Source organism: Lutjanus erythropterus, chromosome 20 (genome assembly GCF_056507025.1).
Source record: "Lutjanus erythropterus isolate fLutEry1 chromosome 20, fLutEry1.hap2, whole genome shotgun sequence".
Lineage (NCBI taxonomy): Eukaryota > Metazoa > Chordata > Actinopteri > Lutjaniformes > Lutjanidae > Lutjanus > Lutjanus erythropterus.
Genome location: NC_139336.1, coordinates 20,018,122 through 20,044,276, shown reverse-complemented (window position 1 = coordinate 20,044,276; position 26,155 = coordinate 20,018,122). Strand labels below are relative to the sequence as shown.

Genomic DNA, 26,155 nt, shown 5'->3' with positions numbered 1-26,155 from the left:
GTGGGAAAAAACAGTAATACTTAACCAAGTCTTTAAACTTTAGCTGTCACTGTGTACATTGTCTCTATGATACTATACATTGTCTCCACAATATCCTCTATGATAAATACTTTATTTACACTGAATACACGTATTTTGATATTCTGAGAGACTAAAGATGGCCTGATGTATGCTGTTTCTGTTAAAAGCTAAGTTGGCTCTTACTCAGAAAAATTAGTCAGTAGAGAAAGGCGTGTGTTTATAGTACTACAGAAGAGTTGCCAGTGTGCTACACACACAGATTTTTGTAAATGTCAGAATTCTTTTTGTCCTCATCTTAATCTATTGTTATGAGCCTCATTCCAACATGTCAATAAATTACTCATTCTGATAAGCCACACTGATGTGATGCTGCTACTTTTGGCTCCTCAGACTTGATTCTGTCTTGTCTACAGACTTTGCTGGATTTGAGGAGCTTAATTTTCTACATCAATCAAATATTGTTGTGGGATCGTACATTTTGTTTTGATCTCCTTAAGTAGAGGTTTTAATGTTTTGCTCAATTCTCCTGTATGCCTGCTGTGTTAAACCCATGCAGTCTAAATTTCATAGACTGCTCATTAGAGTCTTATATCCAAATAATTTCAAACAAAGTCTGCCTCAAATTATAATGTGTATGTAAATAAAGTGAATCATTTGTGATGGCCTTCTCAGTCACCTTGTCTTAATGCAATTGAACACCTGTAGGACACTTTGGACAGATATGTTAATTTAGAAACAGCAAACAAGTACTGGCATCAGAGGAGTAGCTGCCCAGTTATTAGTACTGAGTATGCATGAATGAAATGTGATTGCCTTTTTCAGTAACAAGTATAAGGAATGACAATTTGCAATTTAGTTATTACATGAAATTTACTCCTCCAAGTAATACTCCATTACTTCAGTGTTTTGGTCAGTTAACAAACTGAAATGTATTAGCTTGGTTGAAGTTGACATAACCAAGAAGTGAGGTGGCTAGACTAAAGGAGGAGGAATGCCTCTTTTGATAAATCCAAAATAGTCTTAATTACATGCCGTATATTCTTAGCTGGCTGGCTTGTCACTGATGAGCCTTGCTCAGAGTTGGAGAAGTTGTGTGAGCCCCACTGCTACACCGTGCAGGCAGGACTTCTGGAGAGCAGCTCTAAAGCTGAGCAAATACCACCAAGCTGTAGGCCGAATGGTTCTTAAGTTTTTCTACTACTTTTCTTCTTTTTCTACATGTTTTACACTGAAGAAGAAGCTCTTGAGTTGTTGGAAGCTAGGTCCTTTGATGGAGCTGGGGTGGGTAATAGAAAATATTGGAAATAATATTGCAATTTATTACATTTTCAAGAACTGCAATTACTTTTTCAATAAGTAATTAGTAAGTGATAACTAACTAACTAACTAAGCGTAAACTAGTCTCCACCACGAAATTTAAAGGATTTGGCACACACTGTGATACACTGTGTTTGTTCCTTGGCCATTGAGTCCCTGTAATGTCCTCACAATGTGGTTAAATATAAGACGGCTCACATGGACACACACACACACACACAGTTGTGTTCCCATCACTTCTGAGGACATTATATTGACTGACATTCATCTCCCTGAGGATTACCTGAACTAACCCTAACCATAACCCAAACTGTAACCCAAGTCTTCACCTTAAAGTTTAATAAATTACTTTAAGGGAACTCGTGTTTCGTCCCCATAAGGCAGCGTGTTCCCCATAGCGTGAGTGTGTAGACAGATCTGTGTCCCCATATGAGTAATACACGTCCACGTCCACACACACACACACACACACAATGACACAGACACTGCTTCTGAGCAAGTTCCAATAAAAACCTTTATTTCTGATATATTCTGCTACAAATGTCAGTTGTTTCTTGCATGCATAGTTTCACACAGTTAAGACAAGTAAGATCACAAAGTAAGATTTCCCTTTAGAAGAATATCTTAACTTTAGAGCATGCATATACCCCCATGTCCATTTATAAACAGTCAACCAGTAATTTAGCTGCCCCGGGAACCAACCGGCATTTCAAGCAGCCATTTTGAAAATATAATCCAGCAGATCATATTCCTAAAACATACTGCATACACTTACTACACTGAATAAGACTCAAATAATATTTTTGTAAACTTTCTTTGGCTTTTTGCATAAAGAAGTTTTAATGCTGCTTCTTTATAAATATAGACAATGAAGGTAAGAGGGTAAAGAAATTGGTTATTAGAGATTATGCTAAATAGGGGCAGTTTGTGGATGAGGTTGATTGTTCAATTCATTTTGAGGTATTAAAGTTAAAAGTGTAAATGTCGCACCAAAGTGAAAATCACTTCAGGGCTGTTCAGTAGACTCACAAAACCCCAACAAACAAGTACATTTATCAAAGCTCTCTGATAAAATTAAAGCATTAACAGACTCTCTCTTTCATGTATAGTTTTAATACTCTGTTGATCATCCACCAATGTGTTCGGATTATTTTATGTGGGGTTCAATGAAGTACATGTCAATAGTACCTGCAGTAGATGTTAGTTAGCATGCATCCAGTTAGGACATGCAGAGAGGAGTCCTGGCAGAGATGCTACGCATATTGCTTAGACTTCCTGTTGGTGCCCCTCTTTGCTTCTCCAAACTGAGGGCATGTTGACTGGCATGTACTGTAGGTAATACAGTGACTATGAACAAATACTTCACACAATCCAACATCAAATAATTTAAACTATCCCTTTAAAGTAAAGATGATCTGTCAAACTCTTCATGTATTCATGCAGAGTCATTTTCAGAATTTGTAAAACATACATGTCATTAAAAAGGCCTATCACAGTAGTCAAGATTAGCAACTCACTGTACCAAGAGAGGATTTCCTTCGAGATTTTTTGCAGTTGAAAGAGTCTTATGCACACTGAAAATTACATGTATATCACAGTAAGATAGGCATAATCTTATTAATGTTAGAAGAACTCCATCAGTGCTACATTACACATAATTACAAAACAAATATTGGCTTTGCCTTAACCAGGGTTCGACAGTAGTCTTATTAAGGGACATAATAAATGTACAGTATAAGGTGGAGAGAAACGACAGTATGCACAAAACACAAACACACAGCTTTGACAGGATCACATGAAATATTTCCATATTGCCATATCGTATTTGTGCTTAAGACGTCCTCAGCATTAGAAAAACAATGTGCTCTATTGGTTTGGCTGTTTGCTGGCATACTGCTGTAGTTGAAAATATGTCTTATTAATTGCTACAGTTATTAACATAGTGTTGTGTTTGTTTACCCATTGAGGCAACAGCCACATCAGCATTAGAAATGTTGTTATTACTAAAGGAAAATATGCTTTTTTTTTAAAATATACTTTGTAAAAGTCAGAAATGCAGCTGTTGGTTTTGTTTATGCTCTAAGAAACAGCAGCAGCATAATAATCAACAGTGTTGCTCCCGGCTGTAGTCATCAGCCTTTGTGCTTCAGCGTGGCAGTTTCAGGGCAGGGTTGATATGTTTTTGTTTTCTTGTTCATTGACAGTTCAGAAGTTCAAGATCCATCAGTAGTCTGTGCTGGTCTCTCTCCTCTTCCTACCAAACCAACGGAGAAGCCATGTCATGTTCTTCAACACGTCCCTCTCTGTCAGGGACTCATCGAGACATCATCCGCACGAATTCTGTGAATTAAAGGCAAGGACAGATTGTTTTTGAAGCGCTAGTTTAAAGAAAATCATCTATATGGTGCTGCACAAGTGAGCACAACTACTCTTTAAGATATAGGATATATATAATTTGAGGTTTCTGAGGCAGTGGTGGATGAGTGGAGATGGATAATTGAACACCTGCAAACCCGGCTGTTCTTACTGAACAGCAGCAATATGATGAAAAAGTTAATGATCATTGGAGATTTTCATCCACTGGATGAGCATTTCTTACAGTAAAAGAGATAGTTTGGAATATTGGAAGTATTTGGTACTGCTGACCCTGTCCAAAGCATTACATCACTTATCTTCCTACATCAGGACTCCGAGAGAGATGGCCGACTGCCATCTATTGCAGGTAGTACACTGACTATCGATAAGTACCTCATAAAAGCCCATCTCAAATAATCCGAAATGGCTGGGTGGGTGGGTTCAGTATCTTGTGAAAGGACTCTTTGACATGCAGACAGGAGGGATTTGAACCAGCGGCTAGAGCCGGGCGACAGTGAACTTCGCAGTGGACGATGAATTAAATGAGTATTTGTCTCGGCACCACATGCTTCTAACTTACTTGTTTTTAATAAGAAAATTAATAAACAGGACATGGAGATGTAGTACAATAAACAGCAATGACATCTTATTTGTATTTTGTCTATTACATGTCAAAAACAGAACTAAGATATCTACCATATTGCAACTCTGAAGGGACATACTACCTTAAATACAGAAGACTTTTAAATCAAAATGTTATGATGGTTGAGGGTGTAGGTGTCTTTTTCTGCAGATGGACTTGACTTGGTTCTTTTCTTTCAAAGTCACATGAATCAGGACCACTTTAGACATGTTCTCCATGTATTCTAGCACTCCAAAATGATACTTTCTTCTTAAATTTCTTCTCTCTATCCTGATCAAATGTTGCTTGGCCATCATTATTGATGGATTGCGTATAGAATGTAGAAAAATGTGAAATTATATTGATGTAAGAATAGTCGAGCTACTGAAAACAGCAGCACTTTCTGATGTTTTCATCCCTGACACCCCGTGTGCATCTTTTTCTCTGTGGGTAATCTATGAGGTGCCATAATCCCTTGGTATGGAGATAATCTGACAGACAGACCTACTGCCTTCATCCCTTCACCTCACTATCAGCATGGTGCTGGGATATCAGCCACACACATGTTGGGATTTCTGCTTATACTTTGAAATGTGTGTCTAAGTGTGCATGTTTATGAAAGAGACAGAATGATGAAAATAGAAACACACCAACAGAGAAAGGTGTTGTGTAAGCATATTTGATTTCCAGGCTCTGCGCACGGCACAGTCACATCCTGCATCGGATTCTTTACCTTCAAAGTCTACGTGCCCGTCTCCGTTAAGGTCAATGTCTCGCAGGATGTCCTCCAGATCTCTGTGTCCAACCTGAAAAAGTCAGGTGGATGAAAGGTGTGAACGTCCCTGGCACAAGCTCAGGCAGGATACACAAGTGGAGGAGACAGACACGATTCAGACAGACTCCATGACCTTGATGGAGAGCTACAAAGAAGACGACAGACTCTCACAGCAGCTCCGTACCTGTTGTCCTAAAAGTTTCTTCATTGCTTCTCTAAGTTCTGCTGTGCTGATCTGGCCGTCACCATTAGTGTCAAACTGAGAATGAGAGAAAAAGAAACAAACAAATAAAACAGAAAGATTTCCCCTCCTTCTTAGATATATTCCTGACCTTGCACCAATCACAGTCAGCGTCACTTAATTACCAAAATAGCAACAGAATAACCTCAAGAGTATCATCAGTTTTATCTGACATTAAGTTTTTTGTTATAGCATGGTTACCCCTTGGATCCCCCTCCGTCAATCGCTTCTGAAGAGACTCTTTCTATGAGGTAGCAATCTATGATCAGTTTTTCCTCTTGTTTCAACTGCATTTCAGTCCAGTGGGAAATTATTTTGACCATAATGCTGTTATCAGACTGTGTTTGGTATTGATTTTATCTTTACTCAAGGTCAAAGAGATACATACACACAGAAATAGAATAACAATACAAAAAAGAACATGAAGAGAAAGTGAGAAAGAAGAAGAATAAACTAAAGTAATGAGCTTTGCGTTGTATCTTAAGTGTTTCTATTGTATCAAAGAGTTTAGAACTAAAAGCAGATTAATATTCAGATATGTGTTATATATGTGTTAACATTTATATACAGGCACACATATCTGTACACAAACATACAAACATATGCCTTGTTCATACAAATACACACATATATGCTTATCCATATAGACATACACTCTCATATTTATTTGTTCATGGAACAGACAATTAGAATAAATAATTAAAAATAAGAAATATGCTCTTTACATCCCTTGAGTTTATCGACTTTAAATGTCAGTTTTAATTCCAGGTTTCACCCTGTCTCAAAGTATCCCACCCACGTTCAAATTCTGTTCCGTATTTCTATTAACATCCTTTTCAAGAACCTACTGATGGTTCAAAAATATTGTCTCTTTGTAGCTCTTAATATGTATGCATTCCAGTTTGAAGTTTTCCTCACCTCCTTGAATGCATCCCTCAGCTCTTTGACCCCGATCATGTCTGCGGTTTCAGCCAGAAGTTTGGGCCCCATGAGTTCAACAAAGTCCTCAAAGTCAACATGTCCTCCCACTGTTGGACGGATGGAAAAGAGAGAGGTGGGTTAACCTTCAGGCTGTTTTTAGAGGCAGAAAGACTTATTGCTTAATTTGCACTCCTGATTTTCTGTGACACTCATCTGATGAGCAGTGATGATGGAGTGGCTTTAAAAGCGCTGTTAGCGCCCAGATGTTTATTTTCATATTTTTATCAGATGTTTTGCTGACATTAGCTAATAATAATGTGTCCACAAATCTCTTATCTCAGATTCAGATTCATGAAAATCAGAGAACATAATCTCCTTGGTGTAGTGGGAAATAATTCATAGACATGTACTCACAGATGTGGTTTTACTTACGATTCATGTTGATCTGCTGGCTCAGCTCTATCAGCTCCATCTCTGTTGGCATGTAGCCCATTGTTCTCATGCAGTTCCCCAGGTCTTTACAGCCAATAAACCCGTCTTTGTCTTTGTCAAACTCTTTGAATGCCTCACGCAACTCTGAGAGCCAGGGAGAGATGGTGTGAACATGAGAGAGATGTGAAAATTACATATTGTGAAAACTATAGTTTTGTTTTTACAGTCTTTATTTTTCTGAAAATGTAACATACCATCCATTTCTTCGGGCCTTAGCTCTCGGTCCTGTGAAGGATCACAGCACACAGTTAGGGTCCAAACACTGCTGGTATTTTTAAAATCATGCCAATATGCAGCATTCCTCACACAATATGATGCTGTAAAAAAAAAATTGGACAGGCAACTGCAGAGATTGGCCACAGAGTGCCAAGAGTCTGCAGGTTTCCTTCTATCCAGAGAGGAAGAGCTCATCGATGAGATCACCGGCTAAAGAAAATATGAAGACTCTTGGCACTCTGTGGGAAATAACACAGTGGGATACAAGCAAAAATTGCAGGAACAAGTTAAAATTTAAGATCATGTATTTTCCGTGGAGAGGAACCTGAACCATTCACTGTATCTGTAGTGTAGGTTTGTGTTGAAGTAATTTCTGCTTTTGTTGGTAAGTTGTTTGCATTTCAGTAAGTGTGGACATATGGAGACAATTGCGGAACTTACTATTAGACAAAGGTTGGCAGTTGCCTTAGAGCCCAAGCTACCAAGGGCCCCATAAAAAGCCTCATAAAGTCGTGGTTAAGAACTTTTAAATTAATTATTTTTTTTACTTTTTGCTAATGATGATGTCTTTCTAAAAATGTTAAAATGGCATCAGAATGCTTAATTCATGACTGTCACAGGGCCTCCACACTAGCTTGGTCTATTCATTGATCTTACTGCACCATCTGTGGAAATTAGTCAGAAAGACAGTAGCCAACTCTATAAACAAACAGACTGTTGAAAAATGAAGCGAAGCTGCCCCAGCAGTGCTGAAAAAGGAAGAAGAGGGAGGATATTAAAACAAAACACCCCCCCCAGCCCACCCCAGCCACAGCCTGTTCACCCTGCTGCCATCTGACAAGAAATACCGAAGTATCCACTACCATCCTACCAGACTACAGAGCAGCTTCTTTCCTGAGACTGTGGGACTGCTTATTTCATCCTCAGCAAGGTTTTTTTTTTCTAAGACTTACTTTCTATTCAAGGACCGAAAAAGGGGAGACGAAAACAACTGGGAACAGCCAAGGGAGAAATAGTCATCAGAACAGTCAGTAAAACAACGTCACTGTTGAGACTCTGATTTGTGTATCAATGCTGGAAATACACAAAAAGGAATAAACACCATCACCATAATCTGGCTTCACTAATTCTCCAACCTGGTACAAATGTCCACCATGTTCATGAGTGATGCAGAATAAGTATACACACAGACACACACACACACACACACACACACACACACCCTTGCATTCAGCATTGATTGCATACTAAAAAAGATTTCACATTCTGAAAAAAAAACAATCTTCTCAGCTCCACCACGCTAATTTCCATGCTGTGAGTGCTGACATTACAGTGAGGAGTCATTACTACACACATCCATCACACGACTCTGTTATTGTGCGTGTTCTGTAGCTAATCTCTGGGCATGCATGCACATGATATTGTCTGGACTTACGTACAGCCTGCCGGCTCTCAGCGAAGCCCTTGCGTAGAAAGATGCATGCAGGCCCCAGCACGTTGTGCATGTTGGCTCCGTTCTGGGCCAGGGCCACTAGCGGCTCAAGATAGGCCCCCCCAGAGCCCCCCTCCTCACAGGACTGCACTGCTTTGTAGTTCTTCTTCTGGTCCTGGGGCAGCAGCAGCAGCAGCAGCAGCATCCGGGGCAGGGGGGGCCGGACATGGGAGCAGGAGGGCAAAGACAGGGGTAGAGACTGTGACTCAGATCGTGGCAGCATGGAGTCAACAAGGTGGTGGGATGGAGGTGGAGGGGGAGGTGACAGACATATGCCTGTCAGTCATAGAGAGGTGTGGAGTCAGGTCAGTCATGATGGAGGGAAGCACCTCAGTCAGAGGGTAGAGGTTGTAATTTATTATGACAAGAGCAACTGATGCCATCCATGAATCTGTCACAATCCTGCTCAACACCATCAGCCTTCATACCATGTCTTATATATATTTCAGTTTACTACATAGTCAAAATGAAATGCCTCTTTTCATCCCTCAAGTGCTTGCGATTTATTCATTTTTTACAGTCCTTAACTGCAAATGTTGTTGCTTTAGAGGGAACTTTCTGTACCCTATTTTCTCATGTTTTGTGTCTAAGGGTGTTTTCACATTAGGTAAGATTGTTTTGTACCATGCCTGAGTACGATTACCCCGTCTTTCCAGTCCCAGTCGGCCAGGTTTCACTTTAGTAATGTTATTCTGTAACTGAGCACACTTGCATCATCATTGGAGACACATTTATTTATGGTGTAACTATAGTATGGTTTAAAGCCTGCCAATCGCAATAACTCAATATTATAGCCCTATTTTTAGTGGGCGTATGTTGCAGCTTTACAGTGGTCTCACTCAATACTGGACCAACTTCAGAAACTGTTGTCCCCGTTAGTCACTTAGACACAAAAACATGGGAAAATAGAGTCCAGGTTGAAAAACCAAAGTTACCCTTTATTACAAAATTTAATTGTAGTTTTGTAGTTTTGACCATCCTTCCTAACATTTATAACATTTACTCACCACAGCTGTGATATGGGAAAACAGCAAGATCGCTACAAAACAGATGGAGCGAGAAAAACAAGCTGATCAGATTGTCATAACACTTAAAAAAAAAATAACTTCCAGGTTGGCTAAAATTATTTGGAAGAGAACATGAAGGGATTGATCTCACATCATAGACTCACTTTCCAAGTCAAATTTAATGTATTTGCCATCTATGTGCAGTTAACAGTTTTTCCTGTGGAATGGGGAATTTCTACCAACATTTCACTTTAATCCCCAAATATAGTCTTTTCAATTAAGTGACTAAATTGTTGACCCTTTTAACAACCTCTCTAATCATCTGACTGCTCTTGTTTGTCGCCTCATTAGACATTGTTGGAATGATGTTGCCGTGCTTGCAGTGATTTTGGTGAGTACAATATGAACAAAACCTTTATCAATAATGGCCTGAACTACAAGAATAAGACCCAAGTTGTAATAAACTGGAATAATCCTTTTATACCCAATTTGCTGATGGTTAGAGGCAACAGAGTCCACAGCTTTATGACTCTAACTGAATGACTATGTATGTGTTAGTAGTAGTGGTGGTAATAGTACACACAGAGTGTTTACAACCAACAAGACTCATGCTGGGATAGTTACTTTAATTTCTGTGACGAGTGGCAGTTTTTTTGTGCATATTTCAAAATAATTGTGCTGTCCAGAAGATGAGGCTAAAGTTCATCCAGCCATTTAATTATAATCACCAATTAGGCAATCAACCAGGGGGCAAAAGTTGTTCTCACAGCAGTGATCCCAATTACAGAGCGAGCTACAGGTTAATTAAAAATGGGCAATCACTGCCTGCCAGTGGACGGGAAAAGCTTCCTCTAAATAAAGTCAAATAAGGTCCAGCCATTGCTCTGACTAATATTTGAATTAGAGAAAAGGCACAGCCTAAGCTGAGGCTAAATACAGAACATAAAGATGGAAAAAGGGCTTTGACAACATGCATCTGCTGCATATTTTAGTCAAGTCTAAAGCAGTAACATCTCTTCTTGCTTCTAAAAATGTGATAATATTGGTCAAGTCTTCAATTACTGCAGTGTAACATCCATCTCAGAAGAGGAAAATCCAGCTAAAAGCGAGAGGAGTGGACTCACTGTCACAGTGAATTACCAAGAGACCATTCTGCTGCTGCTTTGATTCTCTCAGACATGAGCTTGTTCCCGTCTCTAGATGCTTTTTACAGCAAAAATAAGACATCTACATGCATACATAATGAAAAACGAATATGCATATGTATACTACATTAAAAAACACAGTATAATATGCTCTACAAATGACCTTCACACTCCATCTGTTAGCCCTAATGCCACTTCATGCATTCCTGCAGTCCCCACCACAGGAACGGATGCCCACTGGGTAATCTGACCAAGTGATGCATGGAGCAGGGCTGTCTGTGGGTATATCGTGCCAGAAAAGTACTATGAAGCCACGCACTGGCAGTTATATAACCAAGGAAAAAAAAGAAAGAAAAATAAATTAACAAGCCTGAAAACAGTGTCAGAGAAAAGCTGAAGTGAAGCAAGAACTTCTCCAACCCATTTTGCACAGATGGCATCAACAGTTGCTTGTCATATTGTGCTTCCTCACGGATGTGCAGCTGCTGATATGAAGGAAAATCTATTCGTGGGAAAGTCTGCCTGCTACGCTGAGAGTCTATTCAAGCATACGCTGATATGTTGAGGACAGCAGATGCAAGAGACATATTGTACAAATGAAGATTGTCTTCTTGAGCCTTTTTGAACGCTCCTCCTTCATTGTTCCTCAATTGCGCACTTATGTTGTCGTCTAAAAAGGCTCGATGCCAGTCGTACGTTTGAGATAATATGATCTGACGAGGTTGAAACTGCACACCTGTTCACAACATTTCCCCTGACTGGTCACGTCCAGCAGGTGCAGGTTCAACAGCTGGTAAGGCTCATAAGGTGGTATCATTGTGTGTGGCTGACTCTAAAGTTTAGTGGCATCCCAGTGAGCACCACAAGGATTTCAGCATTGATTTCTACTAAAAATGCAGTTTCAATATCAATGCAGCACAAAACACTAATTTGTTTACTCAGAGGTTGAAAGAGACACAATATTGATTTTGTGAAGATTTGGTGATTAAGTCCAATTTCACTAGTAGGTGCAACGTTAAAATTAAAATATCCTACGTCATTTCTCCATTATTGTCGTCATTCAGCCTCTCAACAACCATTAAAATATTCCACATCATTCAAACATATTATTCAAATTTAAGAGCCAGCAACGCAGTTTAACTTTCAGCTTTTCAACAGCCAGCATCATCTAGTTTAAGCTGCAGGTTGAAAGAGACACAATATCAACTAGTGTGAAGTCGTGATTCCAATGCATTTAATTTTTCATATATGTAATCAATATTAACTATATAGGCTTTGTGCAGCCGAGAAGAAGCTTCCAGGACATTGTAATGGGAGAAGTTCTCAATTTAAAGTAAAGAAATTCCTCCTCTTGTCGTAATGTGCATGTGCAAGCACTTAGGCATACTGATTATTTCAACTAATTCAGGATATAAAGAGCGACAAAGTGTTCAACCAAAAAGTCACAATGGATAAAGGGTTAAATACAGGACTTTTGTCCAGGCACTTGGGGATTTCAGTCTTGCATATGGTGTGCTTTTTCTAGCTTTCAACTGAGAAATTTGGATGTAGTTTCTTAAGTGAAGGTCCAAAGTAACAATAGTCTATTATTTGCACACTGTAGCAGATGAAAAATGTCACTGCTGCACATCACAGTGAAATATGGTCTAAATGTGAAAAGAGCTACATGGTTAATTGATTAGTTATCAACTATTAAAGAAATCACCAGCTATTTTGATAATTGTATAATTGATCTGAGTAATTGTTAAAGAAAAAGAAGGTCAAAATTCCAGCACCTTGAATGTGAATATTTTCTGGTTTCTTTACAGCTTTATTGTACTATACTTAAAATCTTGGAATTGTGGATAAGACAACACATTCGACGACATCATCATTGGAATTGGGAAACAGAGACTGACGTCTCTGATGTTTCACCATTTTCTGATATTTTAAACAAAACTACTCATCGATTAATCAAGAAAATGATTGACAGATGAAGTGATAATGAAAATAATCATTAGTTGCAGCCCTAAATGTGAACGTTAAATACAGGTCTTCAAAAAACTTTCTTTCACTGGTGACCATAGTCGTTTTTTAACACATCATTTCATCGGAAAAAATGTCCACTGAGAAGATCCAAATCCATTGACTTCACCTCAGTCAGCAGATCAAGCACAAGCAGCACCAAGAAACTCATTTGACCTTTGTCTAAAATGCTAAAATGTACTTCTAGAGAATGCAACCACTCACTAATGAGCGGAGAGGGAATGTTTATCTACAGTAAAAAGACATATACGATACAATACGATGCAAATGTCATATTACGGCTACACTAATCTCAGTGCAATTCATAAAGAACATGCAGAATGAGATTTAAGGGAAGTCACAAAAATCTGAGTCAATAATCAGAACTATAAGTTATAACTCCAGCGTCAGACACAAGCATTTTTCTTGAAATACTCTCCCATTATCCTCTTGTGTGCCTGGACTCCATCAACACAGAACACAGGGAAACTGTTGAAGACAGCCTGTTAGTGGACACACAGTCAGACAGCACACAGGGTTCAGTCAGTACAAGTCCAGTCAAATAGCCTTCGGTCAGGTTGGGGACGCACCATGAGACAAACATGCACCAGCAGTCAGGGAGGGGATTGAAAAGGGGGTGAAAAGCCCCAGAGCGGACCTTACCTTCTTGGTGAAAATTTTAAGCGACTTTACAGAGTTGCCCATTGCCAAAAAACAAAAAAAAAAGTCCTTCTTGTTTTATGTTTTCTCTCTAACTGTGTCTGTGTTGGCTGTGTGGCTGTTTGCAGCAGGTACGTACATATGCATGTGTGTTTGCATGTGTCTCCAGGCATGCATGGGAATAAGAGTGATTAGGAAGGGAAAGAGGGTTCAGTGGGTCATTGACTGACATAAGAGGACATTTGGGAAAAGGCAGCAGGGAGAGGAGCAGGGGTATCATAAGAGGTAGAGAAGGTAGATAAGGAGGGAGAGGACGAGGGAGTGGACCTAGAGGCGAGGACACTGGGAGGTACGAGGGGAGGGACAGTGAGACAAAGGAGGAAATATGCAAACAAGAACAAAAGGACGGATCAGAACAACACAGAGAGAAGCAGAGGGAGAGGAAGCATGCATGTGATCAGAGCGAGATGCAAGCGCCAGGAGTAGAAAAAGCAAGATTGCTTATTCATTCCATCCTCTCTCCTACAGTGTCTCTCCTCCCCTCTACCCTCCCTCTCCCTCTCCTGTCTCTCTGTCCGTCCGTCTGTCTGTCTCTTCCTCTTTTTTCCCCCCTACTCTCGCCGTTCAGTCCACAGTTTTAACCATCTCCATGCGAGTGTGACAGAAGAAGCTCGTTCGGACAAGCATATTACCTTCCCCTGAGCGAGACGCGAGTGGAGACACTAATCCAAACATGCGCACGCACGCACACACACACACACACACACACAAACACACACTTGATTAAACACACATGGATGTGGGGCTGTGGAGCTAAAAATATACCACACGCTCTATCTTTTCACCCCCAACATACTCTCCCCCATTTCTCCCCACTCTTCCTCCAGCATACATCTATCCATCCCGCTTTGTCTCTCTCTCTCCCCCTCTCTCTCTCTCTCTCTCTCTCTCTCTCTCACACACACACACACACACACACACACACACACACACACACACACACACACACACACACAACACACACATGTAGATGCATCACAAAGTCATGTTAAGCTTGAAGGGCATGGACTCAGATCAAAGGCAAAATGTGCAAGAAATGACACATGGATCCTGGACCATCGAGGATGCAAACCAACACACACAGGCTCAGGTCATAAATGCTCTTTCTCCGCTTCTCACATACACACATATACATACTGACACACACACACACACACACATTTATGTATTTATTGTAAAGTAGTATGACTGAAAAACGTGAGTGTCTCTTAAGATGAAACACCTCTAAAACCAGCAGTAAAAAGTCACAATGTGCAGGTACTAATGGATAATTTAGAGCATTGGTCCTCAACCTGAGGTCTGGGCACCCCAAAGTGGGGGCGACAAAAATCACAGGGGTCCACAAGGCTTTGTCTGCTCTGAGGTTGTCAAAGTTAGATTTGTATGTCCATAAAGAGAGACAATGTGGTACAAACTATGTGTGTTACTGATATTACAATACAGTATGAAAGCCTGTGTATAAAAAGTATATTGTAAAAGACAGACTTTACAAACAATCACAAATAGCAGGCTACGTAGTGGGCTACACCTCTGTGACCTCTCAAACTGTGATAATGAATCAATATAATTCTTTTGGTGAAGATGAGTGTGTGTAAGCTACTCTGTTAGGCTGTTAAAACAAAAAATGTTACAGTTTACACTAGAAAAGAGACATTTTCCAAATGTAAAGGTTCTAATGAATGGAAACAAAACCTACGAATTCAAAAACTATGAATTATAAGTGATGTTAATTTTTAGAAGTAAAGCTTTCCAAGTGGTGTTATTGTTTGTGCCGCTGTCGCAAAGACAAAATCTGTACACAACTCTGGATCAGTTTCTGTTTCCTCAGAGTCAGAGCCAAACTGCATGGAGAGATGAAGAACAGCACTTTGGAAATAAGAGAGAAGAAAGACACGTGTTCACTGAAGAGGTAAATTGAAAGCTATTGTAATGATGCGCATTGCATAGGAATAACATAGTTGGAGCTGTTAGCCTGTTGCTGCACACAAACAAGTAACAGCAACAGGAGAACAACCATGAATTGTAAAGTGATTTATAATGGAGACAATTTTCCTGCGAAAAATCATGCGGTCAGTGGCGGACAGATTTGCATAATGAAAGTGAGGCTTATAGGAAAACGGTCGAAATCTGATGGTGCCATTATTCTGTAGCCATTATACTCTGCAAACAACATTTACTTCATAATGATAAGCTAAAGAAAAATAGTTCTGTTTACACTTTAATGTACCAAATAGAATATAGCAGTTCAAATTACCTCTAGTTGGACCACCTACAATATTAAAATGAGAACAATCCAATAACATCACATGGAAAATAAATAATAATATAAAACTCTAAAATAAGCTTTTCTGCATGAGTACTTTTAATTTCATTTTGGATGATAATACTGTACTGCTTCTTTTACATTAGCTAAGGATACCCTCCAGATATGTTATATATGACTTATGATAATATCAATTACCTTACTAAAAATTCTTAAAATTATATCTACTCCTTCTCTCACATTAGTCCAGGCCAATTTCCGCATTCAGTTTATGTCAGTAAGATATGGCACAGTAAGTACCAGGCCACCAGTAATTCTCCTGCTGCTCCCCATGGATCTGCCACACCAAATAAAACATACAACATAAAACATTTCTTCTCGATATAGATCCTACATGAAACTGCTCAGTGTAGATGATCTTGAGTAACCAGGTTCTCAACCAAAGAGATATTGCTGTGGAAGTTGTCAAATGTATTTTTTTTTCCACTTTGAGTGCCATCCAGCTCCTTAACATTCAAGCGAGGGCAGTCGAACTATGCAACTCAAACAATCAAGACGGATAAATAGCACAGAAAGTAAAAGAAAAAATGTGTTTTTTGAGTTTTGGGTGAACTGACCCAGCATCTATGATTATGCAAATATTGCTCATTTCGAAAGTTAAACTACAGGACACAAGATGTCTCCTGCTTCACTGAAAATTCCTTTGTTATTGTGTGCACAGAGGGTTTCAAGTGTCCACATCACACTTGTGCGAGCTGCGTGTTGAACTGGCTGCCTTCCGAACTCTGCTCGTACGGACATGTTTTCAGGTTTGTGATGAGCACAGAGAAACTTTCTCCCTTCAGCAGATGAATTTTAAAACAGCCTTCTAGTGTCAAACTCTGCACACACATCATCCTGCACAGTGAAGATCAAACATCCAAGTGACGCAACAATAAGCCAAACACTTCTTCTACCACTGTCTAAAACAACAAACCACATCACACATTCACTCCCGAGGTAACTTTAGCAGCGACCATCGCAGCACTAACGAACGTCCTTATTTCCCTCTCCTGTTCGACCTTGTCTGTTCCCCGCTATTTTAATAAACACATTCACGCCGGAGTCGTTTCACATCTCGCTCCCATTCAATATCTCTGCGGCTCCTCTGTGTTGTTCTGCGGATGATTCATCCAGCCTCTCACCGGAGGCTCATTGTGAACTTCAGAACACATCAGACGTCAGACACAGGAGCCGTCAGCTCTCATAATGTCAGACCAGAGTGTGCACGGGCATGAGATCCATTTCCTCCCCCCTCCATCTCTCTCTGGCTGTATCCTTCACACTCACACACACATTTTATTTTACACATTTACATAACTGCTTACACACAACATACCAACAACGTCTCTGGACAAGAGTCATCTGAAGGATCTGAGGGTTATTGAGGCACCATTTCACAGGAGTCACACACACAGGTGCATAAAAATAATATATAGGATGATGTTAAAATGTTAAAAACCTTCAGTGCAAAGTAATCTATATACACTAAACATTACAGAGAAAATATTAACAAATGCATCTTCTTTTTAATGATTCAATGAGGATTTTGAAGTCAACATAATCCTGGTTCATCTATGGCCATCAAGTGTGTTCAATGAGCTGAGAGATGAAGATGTAGGTGGGGGAAGGAAGGGATTGATGTAATCTAACAAGCTCTCATCGTTCATCATCAACCTATTTGAAGCTAGCTGATGCATTTCTAAATCGTTCTTGTTTCATATACAGTCAATAGTCCAGCCGATAAAGTGAAAAGACGCTATTCTATAATGAAATACTGATTTATGTGAAAAATTATTTAAGCTTCAACAATAAAAGTTCGTAATGTGTGCTTCTTGAGGGAGATGGTTGTCAGTTCAATGGTCTAACGAGCTTCTTTGGAGACATTTATGATGTGTTTTAGTGGTTTGAGTGAGTTGCATTTGCAGACTTTATGAAAGGTTTTGAAAAGCTGGCTTCAGTATTGACCCATGCTTCTTATCAATTGAAAAAAAAATTTAGTAGTAATCTGAGAAAGTTTCTTATTATCTCTAGATATTAACTTATTTTGAGATTCTAATTTATTATAATGACTTACATACACATATAATGCAGATTTGCTTCATCTGCTTTAGCTTTAGCTGAGAGGTCACAGTTTCATTAATTCAGTCTGTTTCTTTTTACTTGTAATTTGGAATGAAATGCAGTCACGTTGTGGTCAAATGTGGCACTTTTTGTAAAGATATGGAGTTTATCTCACAGTGCATTCAAAGGGCTAAATACAGAGGCAATTAGTTTTTTTTGTGCATACATTTCTGTCGTCATCTGAGGACGTCTAGGCGGTGAAAAAAACATACTTGCGTCATCTGCTTTTGCTTTGCCCGAGACGTCACAGTTTCATTAATTCAGTCAAATCAGAACAGCTAAGACTCTCATGCAGATAATTCTGTTATTTTAGCATCATCTCAGATAAATGTACAAACAGTGAGTTGAGTTAAACATCTAGTGCGTCAGCGGGAGGGAAAAAATATTGACTTGTCTCTTTTCAGTCAATTAAACCTCTATTGTTTTTCTCTCTATGACTCATTTATCTCCTCTCCTCTGTCTCATTCTCCCGTCTTGCAGTGTCTCTCACTGATTTTCCCTTCCAGCCTCAGGTCTCCATGAATATTTAGCATCATCGTGCACACGCGTGTACTTGCAGTGCGCGCAGGCTCTTACATTTCACCGCCTAATCCTCATTTCAAAAAAGGGATTTAACCAAAGAGTGAATTTTCTACCTCCTTCTTCTCCAGCACAGATACAAAAATATCCCTCTGTGTCTAAAAATAGCCTGTTATACTAGAGACATACTGGAGGCATATGCTGCTGTGAATACGATGATGCTGCTCTCTTTCCTCCCTGAGCTTTCTCCTCATTTTACTCTTTTTTTTTTTTGCCTCCTCTCTCTTTTGACTCCCTCTCAGACGTCATCAAGGACAGTGTGACCCCAGCAGAGGAGAAAACAGGGAGGAGAGGAAGGGAGATTTTGTGAGGGGAAAAGAGAAAAGGGAAAGGCAGACGGGAAACATCAGTGGATGCGAGTTCAAGTTGAGTAACAGGAAAATCAGGCGAGGAAGTGATGGGCTAATCTGTGTTTTAAGACCTTTCCTCACATTGTCTTCAGAGCTGTCAGGTGGGAGCAGGGAAGTGAGAGTTGATGAGTGTTTGTCTTATATAACAATCATCATTCAGGTCCGCCAGCAGTAGACTCACTCTCTTCCCATTTTATTCTTTTGTCCTCCTCCCGATTTATCCAATTGCCTCGCTTCCGTCACTTTCTTTCCCTGGCCTTTCACTTCTCCTGTCTCACTGATGTGACACACACTGGACTGTTAATCTCTTCCTCTCTATCACACACACACACACACACACGCACACACACACAAACACACTCTTTGAGTTCAAACCTATTAGTACAAATGGTACTTGCTCCCTCTGCTGGCTAACACACGTATCCTTTCATCTAAATTTAATTTGAGAAGAAAATTGTCATCTCCTCAATAACAGTTTCCCAGCAGTAGATAACAAGACGTCGTTCATTAACAAGGCTCGACTGAATCTGCGGATTTTCAGTGAGGCTTTGAAGAACAAGGTCATCGAAGGACACAAAAACTGAAGGATGTGGTGATTGGTCAGTATGGAAGGACATTTCTGTCAAAGTGATGGGAAAAAATAAAAGATCCACTGAGTCATTATAATGAGAAAATGTCTCAAAACAGTGAGTTAGTATCTCACAATAATGTGAAACTTATGTCATTATTTTTGAGAAAGTTTCCCATTATTGTGAGATACTAATTCATTATTCTGTGATACTGACTCAATAGTTTGAGATTCTAGGTCATTATTTTGAGATACTGACTTATTTTTTTTTATAATAATACTAATTAAAATATAGGTATAATAAGAAACGTTCTTGAATGAGTTAGTATATCAAAATAATGAGAAACATTATGTCTCAAAATGATGACGTGGTAAGTCACTATAACTTAATATTTTGAGATGCTAACTCATTATTTTTTTAAATACTAAGTCATTGTTTTGGATAAGTTATTATTTTCAAGGATATGTGATGATTTATTTATCATTTACAACAAGTTGGTAAAATGAGATTTTGTTGTATTTCCTTCTTTGACTGATTTGCCATGTATAGACTATGCAAATCAATTTGTAATGATGGTAACATATATGCAAGTAAGCACGGGTATCTTCCCTGATTAACAGATCAAAAGCTGTTTAAACTGCTGCGCTTGTATCCAACTCCATGTACTTTGTCAGATTAAAAAGTGTGTGACAGCGATCCCACAGTAATAAGCCCTGAATCATGTACAAGACGCCTCCTGTCTCTATGGTCTCTATCTGTTGGTCATGTAGGCTAACAGTTATTAGAACACAGTGAAGCAGAGTGATACATATAGTTTAAAGTCATAATTATGTTGTACTCTATATTAGCACTCATGGGATTTTTCTTGTCCAATCAAATTACTTAGTTGGAATTAACTGTTGTATACAGAAAAATAGAGAACAAACTAATTGGAGTGCTGAGGATGAATTGAGCGATCTCTGTGCATCATTCTTCAAGGCTGTTGATTTCCTCCTGACACGAAGCCTCGTTGTTGTTTGAAATCCGGCTGATGATGGCGGTGTCATCTGCAAAATAGAGTTCTCTCCATGTCGGGGGCAGCAGTCAAGGGTGTACAGTGTAAACAGGAGAGGCGTGAGCTCACAGCCCTGAGGGGCTCTGGTGTCGAGCACGAAAGTGGAGGAGGTGAGACGGCCAATCTGAGATACTAACTCATTATTTATCTCATTAGTTTTGACATAACTCTTAATTTTTTTAGATAGTCATTATCTTTTAAGTCACTGTTTTGAGACACTATGTCATTATTTTGCAGTGTGTAAATAAGTATTACTTTAGATACTAACTCATTATTTTGAGACAGTAACTTATGAACTAAATAACGTCTTTTCATTATAATGATTTACAGGATCTTTTCCCCCCTCACATTTGCAGAAATAGGCTTCAATAGTCGAGAATCTCTTAAAATAGAAACTAAATTTCTACTGGGACAAAAACATTGCTCAAGCTCTGTCCTTGATCAAGGTGTCTGGGGTAACCTGGATAGTTTAAACACCTGAATGAGCAGTTTTATTAACTATTCTGCACGCCGGCTTTATGAGTTTTCACAAAATGCATCAAACTGCAAAACACATCCAAACGTCCTTACTCTAACCTTCACATTAGCCTTTTTAGTGCCCATGATTCATCTTATGAATATGAGAGCATAGCTTGGAGATACATGTCAGCACATGCTAGAAACTAGCCCTTTTATTTACAAGTGCTGCAAATTTGCTCTGTCAGGTTGCATGTTTGTCAAAGGATTAAAATATTTTTACGAAGCCAAGAAAAACCAAAACTTTAATGCCCTCCTCCAGTCTCTCATAATCAGGTCTTGAGGGGGTATTTTTAGCTTCTTCCACTGGCAGCGAATGAGTCCTGTTGGGATTGTATGCAGATCTTGATGTTACATAAGAAAAAGAAAGAACTTGTAGTGTGTAATATCTCACCCTGCATTTTGTGCTGCTCTGGCTGCCATGTCTATTCAAGGAGCATTAAAGGCAAGTTATTGTGATGGCGTGGTCACTAAAATGAAACAGCTTGGGTAAGATGCTGAGCAGGTGCAAAAACATGCATGCGCAAACTCTGTTTTATTCACTCTTTTAACGTCCTTGCACAGACATCAATCCCTTCCTTGGTCTCTTTTTCACACAAACACCAATGTGCACTCTGCTGTCTGCTCTGAAAACTAGTTCGACTGTTAACAGCTGACTTAACTTCACAGCAACAGCATCACAGAGAAACAAACTTTCAAGCAGTTAAACTTTTGATGGCATGTTTTTTAATGTGATTTGATAACCGAGTAATCCAGTTCACTAAAAACACTCAAAACTGCAGCAACATAACCTTTCAAATTCACAGCAACGCAATACTTTGCTCACTGGAAAATATCAGAATCTATCATCTGACATAGACCCGATGGATGTGCTAAAATATCTGCTATTTCCACACACGTCAGCAGCAGCAGCTCTAGAGACTTTATATAGCACACCGCTGCATGGATTTTGCCTCACTGGAACCCCTAAGACTGATTGAAGCTCTGGCCTGGATTGAGAGGAGTTATTTCTGGAACACATTAGCGTTCGGGGAGGTAATTGTCTCCTCTTGAGCTTTTTATCACACAGAGAAGGATTTCATTGAAACAAGGAAAAAAGATGGGAGAGAACGGACAACCTACTGTACTGGATGCAGCAGAAAATTGATGTATTAGTAGGTGAACAGGTGATGCAGGGAAGAAGAGATAGACCCCCGTTGACCCTCACTCACCAAAGTATCAGTATAGGTGAATGGTGTTTAGATTTCATCAATATATAAATGTTTTACTTACCTGCATGCGTGTGTGTGTGTCAGTGTGAGCGACAAGCTCTCATGATTGAAAAGTTTTCCACACAGTGGGAAAGTTGATCCCCCTGCCATCGCTCAGGTGACAGTCAGTCACAATGAAAGCGGCTGCATTCATATCGGGATGCATGACAGACTGCAGGCCTCCATCATGAAAGTGATGGATATCAGATACATACAGGAGCCAGATATGGACTGAATGCATGCATCCATTTTTAATCTGCTCAACTGGGGTCACATGCACATGCGACTTCAACAGGTTCCAGCTTCATTTGCATCTCACCTGTGAACCTCCACCTGCTGTCAACCAATCAGCTCTGCAGCTACAGTATTAACTCTTAATAAGAATCCACGCTACAGCAAATTTGGCAGTAAAGGAGTGGAGTATGAGACTAATACACCTGACACCATTTGTTCTGGGATTAATTTGAAAATTTGACATTGGACTGGAATGTTTTTGTCCTGTCATATAGATATTGGACACTGTCATTGATGGGTTTAGTTCTCTCATTTTTATTTGTTTTGTCCCCACTTATTGCTCCACTTGTACCCCCAACTGTCCCCAGAGGCAGATCTCTCTTTGAATTGGCTCTCCCAAATTTCCTGTGTTAAAGGCAGACTATGCAGGATTTTCCCCGTGTGGTGGTGTCTGTATTTACAGAGACCCCACCTTCTGTTTGTATTTTCCTATTTTCTAATATTTTGCTGCATGTGGGATATGTCAGCCTGTTTGGACAGTGGTGTGTAGTCCCCTGCCAATACAGTGCACAGGTTTTGAGGTCGGGACTAGGGTTGCGCCAAAGTAGTAGCCAAAGATCATTGTGGATTAGTAATACCAGATTTTACCAATAGGTGTCGCATGTGACGAGTGGAACAACTTCTGCACTAAACATCCTGGAAGTATTAACTATACTATGTTTATTACCAGCCGGAAAATCAGATCAAAACAAATCACTATTTAGTCAATTAACATACTAATGAGCTGGTTTACGTACACTGGATCAGATCTGCAGAACCAGAATTCGACCTCACCCTAGTTGGTACTTGCAACTACTTACAAACGGTTACACTGAATTCTCTTTCTCTTTCCTCGGCTCATTATCTGTGAGAGCTTCAGAGAAGAGCTACACACACATACACACATACAGGCAGGGCAGACTGAGGATCACTTTGGCTGTATTTACACAAAATCCAGTGTGGTGTGGAAGTGTAGAAGTGTTAGTTGTGTTTTAGAATGTAACTGCTGTAAACCAATCATTAAATAACATTTTATTGCTCTGCACAGCTTTGTTCTCTCTAATGCTGCTCTCTTTAAACTATAATATGTAACATTTCCACATTAAAATGTCAAAAACATTAAACATATGTTATATATTTTGTTGATTTGTTTACTCACATTATCTCAAGTGTTTCCAACAATGTTCGAACGCAGAGGCATTATTATTATTATTTATGCTGAGTGCTAATATAACCATTATTTTTTTAAATTGAGAGAGACGCCCAGATAATGTTTATAGACAAAGTGTCCTTGTTCTGTCTCAATACAGCAGTTTGGTCAGTGGCTCTATACGCTTTAAACTACACAGGGACAAAAGTAGGTTTGGGGAAAGGTCGTCTTTGGATTACAATAACTATACACTTATGTAAGTTCACCTATGTAACATAACATAACTTAATGTAACATAACTTAGTGTAATGTAACATACGTCAGTTACGTGAGGAATTATAATCATCAACTGCAGCTTTATAATAGCCATCCAAACAATGTGAATAGATGCTTTACAAACCAATTATTAACCATTAACACAGTGTGACAAATATCTGGTCCAGATCTCTATATAATGATTTCTTAATGATAACCAATGATTATGAATTTTCTGAGTTTGATCTGAATGTAATTATGATCTTATCAGCTTTGACACAATACATACAGATATTTTATATTACACAGACTAATGATAAAAAAAAAAAAAGAAATATAAATAAATATAATATATATAAATATAATTAATTGTTTGTTAACAGTGGAATAAATATTATCTAAAGTTGTATTAGCTATCAATTTACCATTTGCTAACGATGGCATTATAAACCATCTACCATCTCAGGGTCACATAGAGCAGATCTAGACTGTGCTCTTTCTATATATTTAATATAAAACATGACTTTTTTTTCTTGGACATTTTTAAACATGTTAAACAAAGCTGTTACTGACATGTTGTGCCTGCTCCTAACAAACACTGTGACTTTCATGCTGCTGATGATTTATTTATTTTAGACTGAAATTCTGTCCTTTGCACCAAAACACACGCACACACACATTTAACGGCAATAGTGAGCTTTTAGCAGTAGTACCCTGTTTGAATTGACTTTTCTTGTTGCATTTTATTACAAAGGTAGAAGAGATTAGCTCGTGCTTTAATTTGCTGAAATACAGGATTAAAAACTATCCTCTGGTCCTATTCTCTGCACCTTTGGATCTACTTTTTCAAAAGTTGAATTGCCTCGACTTACCTGCCCAAACACTGACTTCACGATGGGATGGAGAGTGGAGTCATACTCAGACGCGGTTGCGCTCAGTCTCTTGGATGTGCGGCTGCTGGCTGCGGGCTGGACAGGTGCGCTGGGCGCAGGTGGGTCTGAGCTCAGGCTGGAGGATGACCCGGTGATGACTCTCTCCCGGGGCTCGAAGAAGAAAGCCGCCTCGTCCGTCTGTTTTGGGTAAGAAGGAGTTGGAGACGTCCTCCTGTCCAGCCGGGAGCCTCCGTGCTGCTGCGCTGCGGGAGGCGGCTCACCTCTGGAGGAGTCGTGGTGGTGGTGATGGGAGTGTTTGGACCTGGTGGACTTGCTGCGCTCCTTCTGATGCCGACTCGTCCTGTGTCTCACGTCCTCCTGAGTGTGCCCATCATCCCGGTAAGAGTGGCTCTTCTGCGCCCGGTGATCACCTGCATGTCGAGAGGACTCTGCATGTCTCGGCTGGCAGAGAGGTCTCCGGGCGCTCGTCTCGCACTCCTCCGTCCAGCCTCCATCCTCTCCGCCTCCTGCTCCTCCGATGGGGTGATGATGGTGAGTGCGGTGGCCTCGGTGGTCCCGCGGAGCGTTGTTGGACCTGCGGTTCGGTCCGGATGATCTGAGCAGAGAGGTGGCAGACTCGCTTTTTGGAAGAGAGGAGCTCATCGTTCTGCTTCTCTCGCTTTGACAGGCGGAGGAGTGATGGAGCCGCTGGAGGCTGGAAGAGGTCGAGCAGAGGAAAAGAAGGCTGTCCTCCTCCACGTGCAGGTGTTCAGCGCTCTCTAATCCACGTCCACGCACTCGAGCATCAGTGATGGAGCAGCAGCAGCCACCTGACTGAGCGTTCAGAAGTGAGGAGCAGCCTGATGTGGCAGCAGGCGGTCAGTCTGACGCCTCTCAGGAGCTCCTCTAAGTTTGGATGACAGCCTGCCGCGTATCACACACACGCAGTCCACGCGCAAAGTTCATTAAGACCCACGTCACTGCAGATCACTTCTCTCATAATGAGCCCGCTTGATTAATATCCCTTTTACGTTCTATTAACTCCTGCTTGAGCGTCTCTCTTACGATCTAATGTTTTCAAAAACACACCTTTGGAGACAGAATCAGTAGAATTAGTCCGAGCTGTTCGTAAAGGCACCAGAAAGATGCCAGTACGTCAAATACCTACGTTTTCGGTTAGTAAAACGTCCTGAGCACTGCAAAATAATGAGAAAAAAGGAACTACAAATACATGGGAGAGTCTCTGCAGATAGACACACCACAAGACACCTCTAGTGGGTCATAAATGAAGATTGAAAGGGATTATGTTTATATGAGTCTACACATTATTTTGCTCAAGAAATGCATATTGTGCCTTTAAACAGGTCTATATCAGGGGCTCCAATGATCACATGATGTTAGAGCCACAGACAGATTCAGTCAACACTCAACAAGTGGCTGGTGTGACATTAATACCAGCAGACAGAGTCTTTTTCAAGCACGTCACAAAGTAGCCCTGCTGTGTATTTGAAGTAGGGGAGACCGGGGATGGTA

General features: G+C 40.0%; 1 protein-coding gene across 3 annotated transcripts; it reads right to left on the bottom strand.

The window, feature by feature from the left end:
• Window positions 1-1,834: 1,834 nt before the first annotated feature.
• On the bottom strand, window positions 1,835-25,513 carry cabp1b (calcium binding protein 1b). Of its 3 annotated transcripts, none has more exons than XM_084746241.1 (8): window positions 24,623-25,513; window positions 8,400-8,567; window positions 6,939-6,969; window positions 6,685-6,828; window positions 6,250-6,359; window positions 5,275-5,349; window positions 5,049-5,121; window positions 1,835-3,678 (listed from the first exon to the last, which is right to left on the bottom strand). In XM_084746241.1, exons 1-8 carry the CDS (start codon window positions 25,283-25,285, stop codon window positions 3,653-3,655), a joined length of 1,290 nt encoding a protein of 429 aa, XP_084602367.1. In that variant the 5' UTR covers window positions 25,286-25,513; the 3' UTR covers window positions 1,835-3,652. The 3 variants fall into 3 exon arrangements, with proteins under 3 accessions (XP_084602367.1, XP_084602369.1, XP_084602368.1); XM_084746243.1 differs by lacking the exon at window positions 24,623-25,513 and adding an exon at window positions 13,272-13,880; XM_084746242.1 differs by lacking the exon at window positions 8,400-8,567.
• Between the last annotated feature and the right edge of the window lie 642 nt (window positions 25,514-26,155).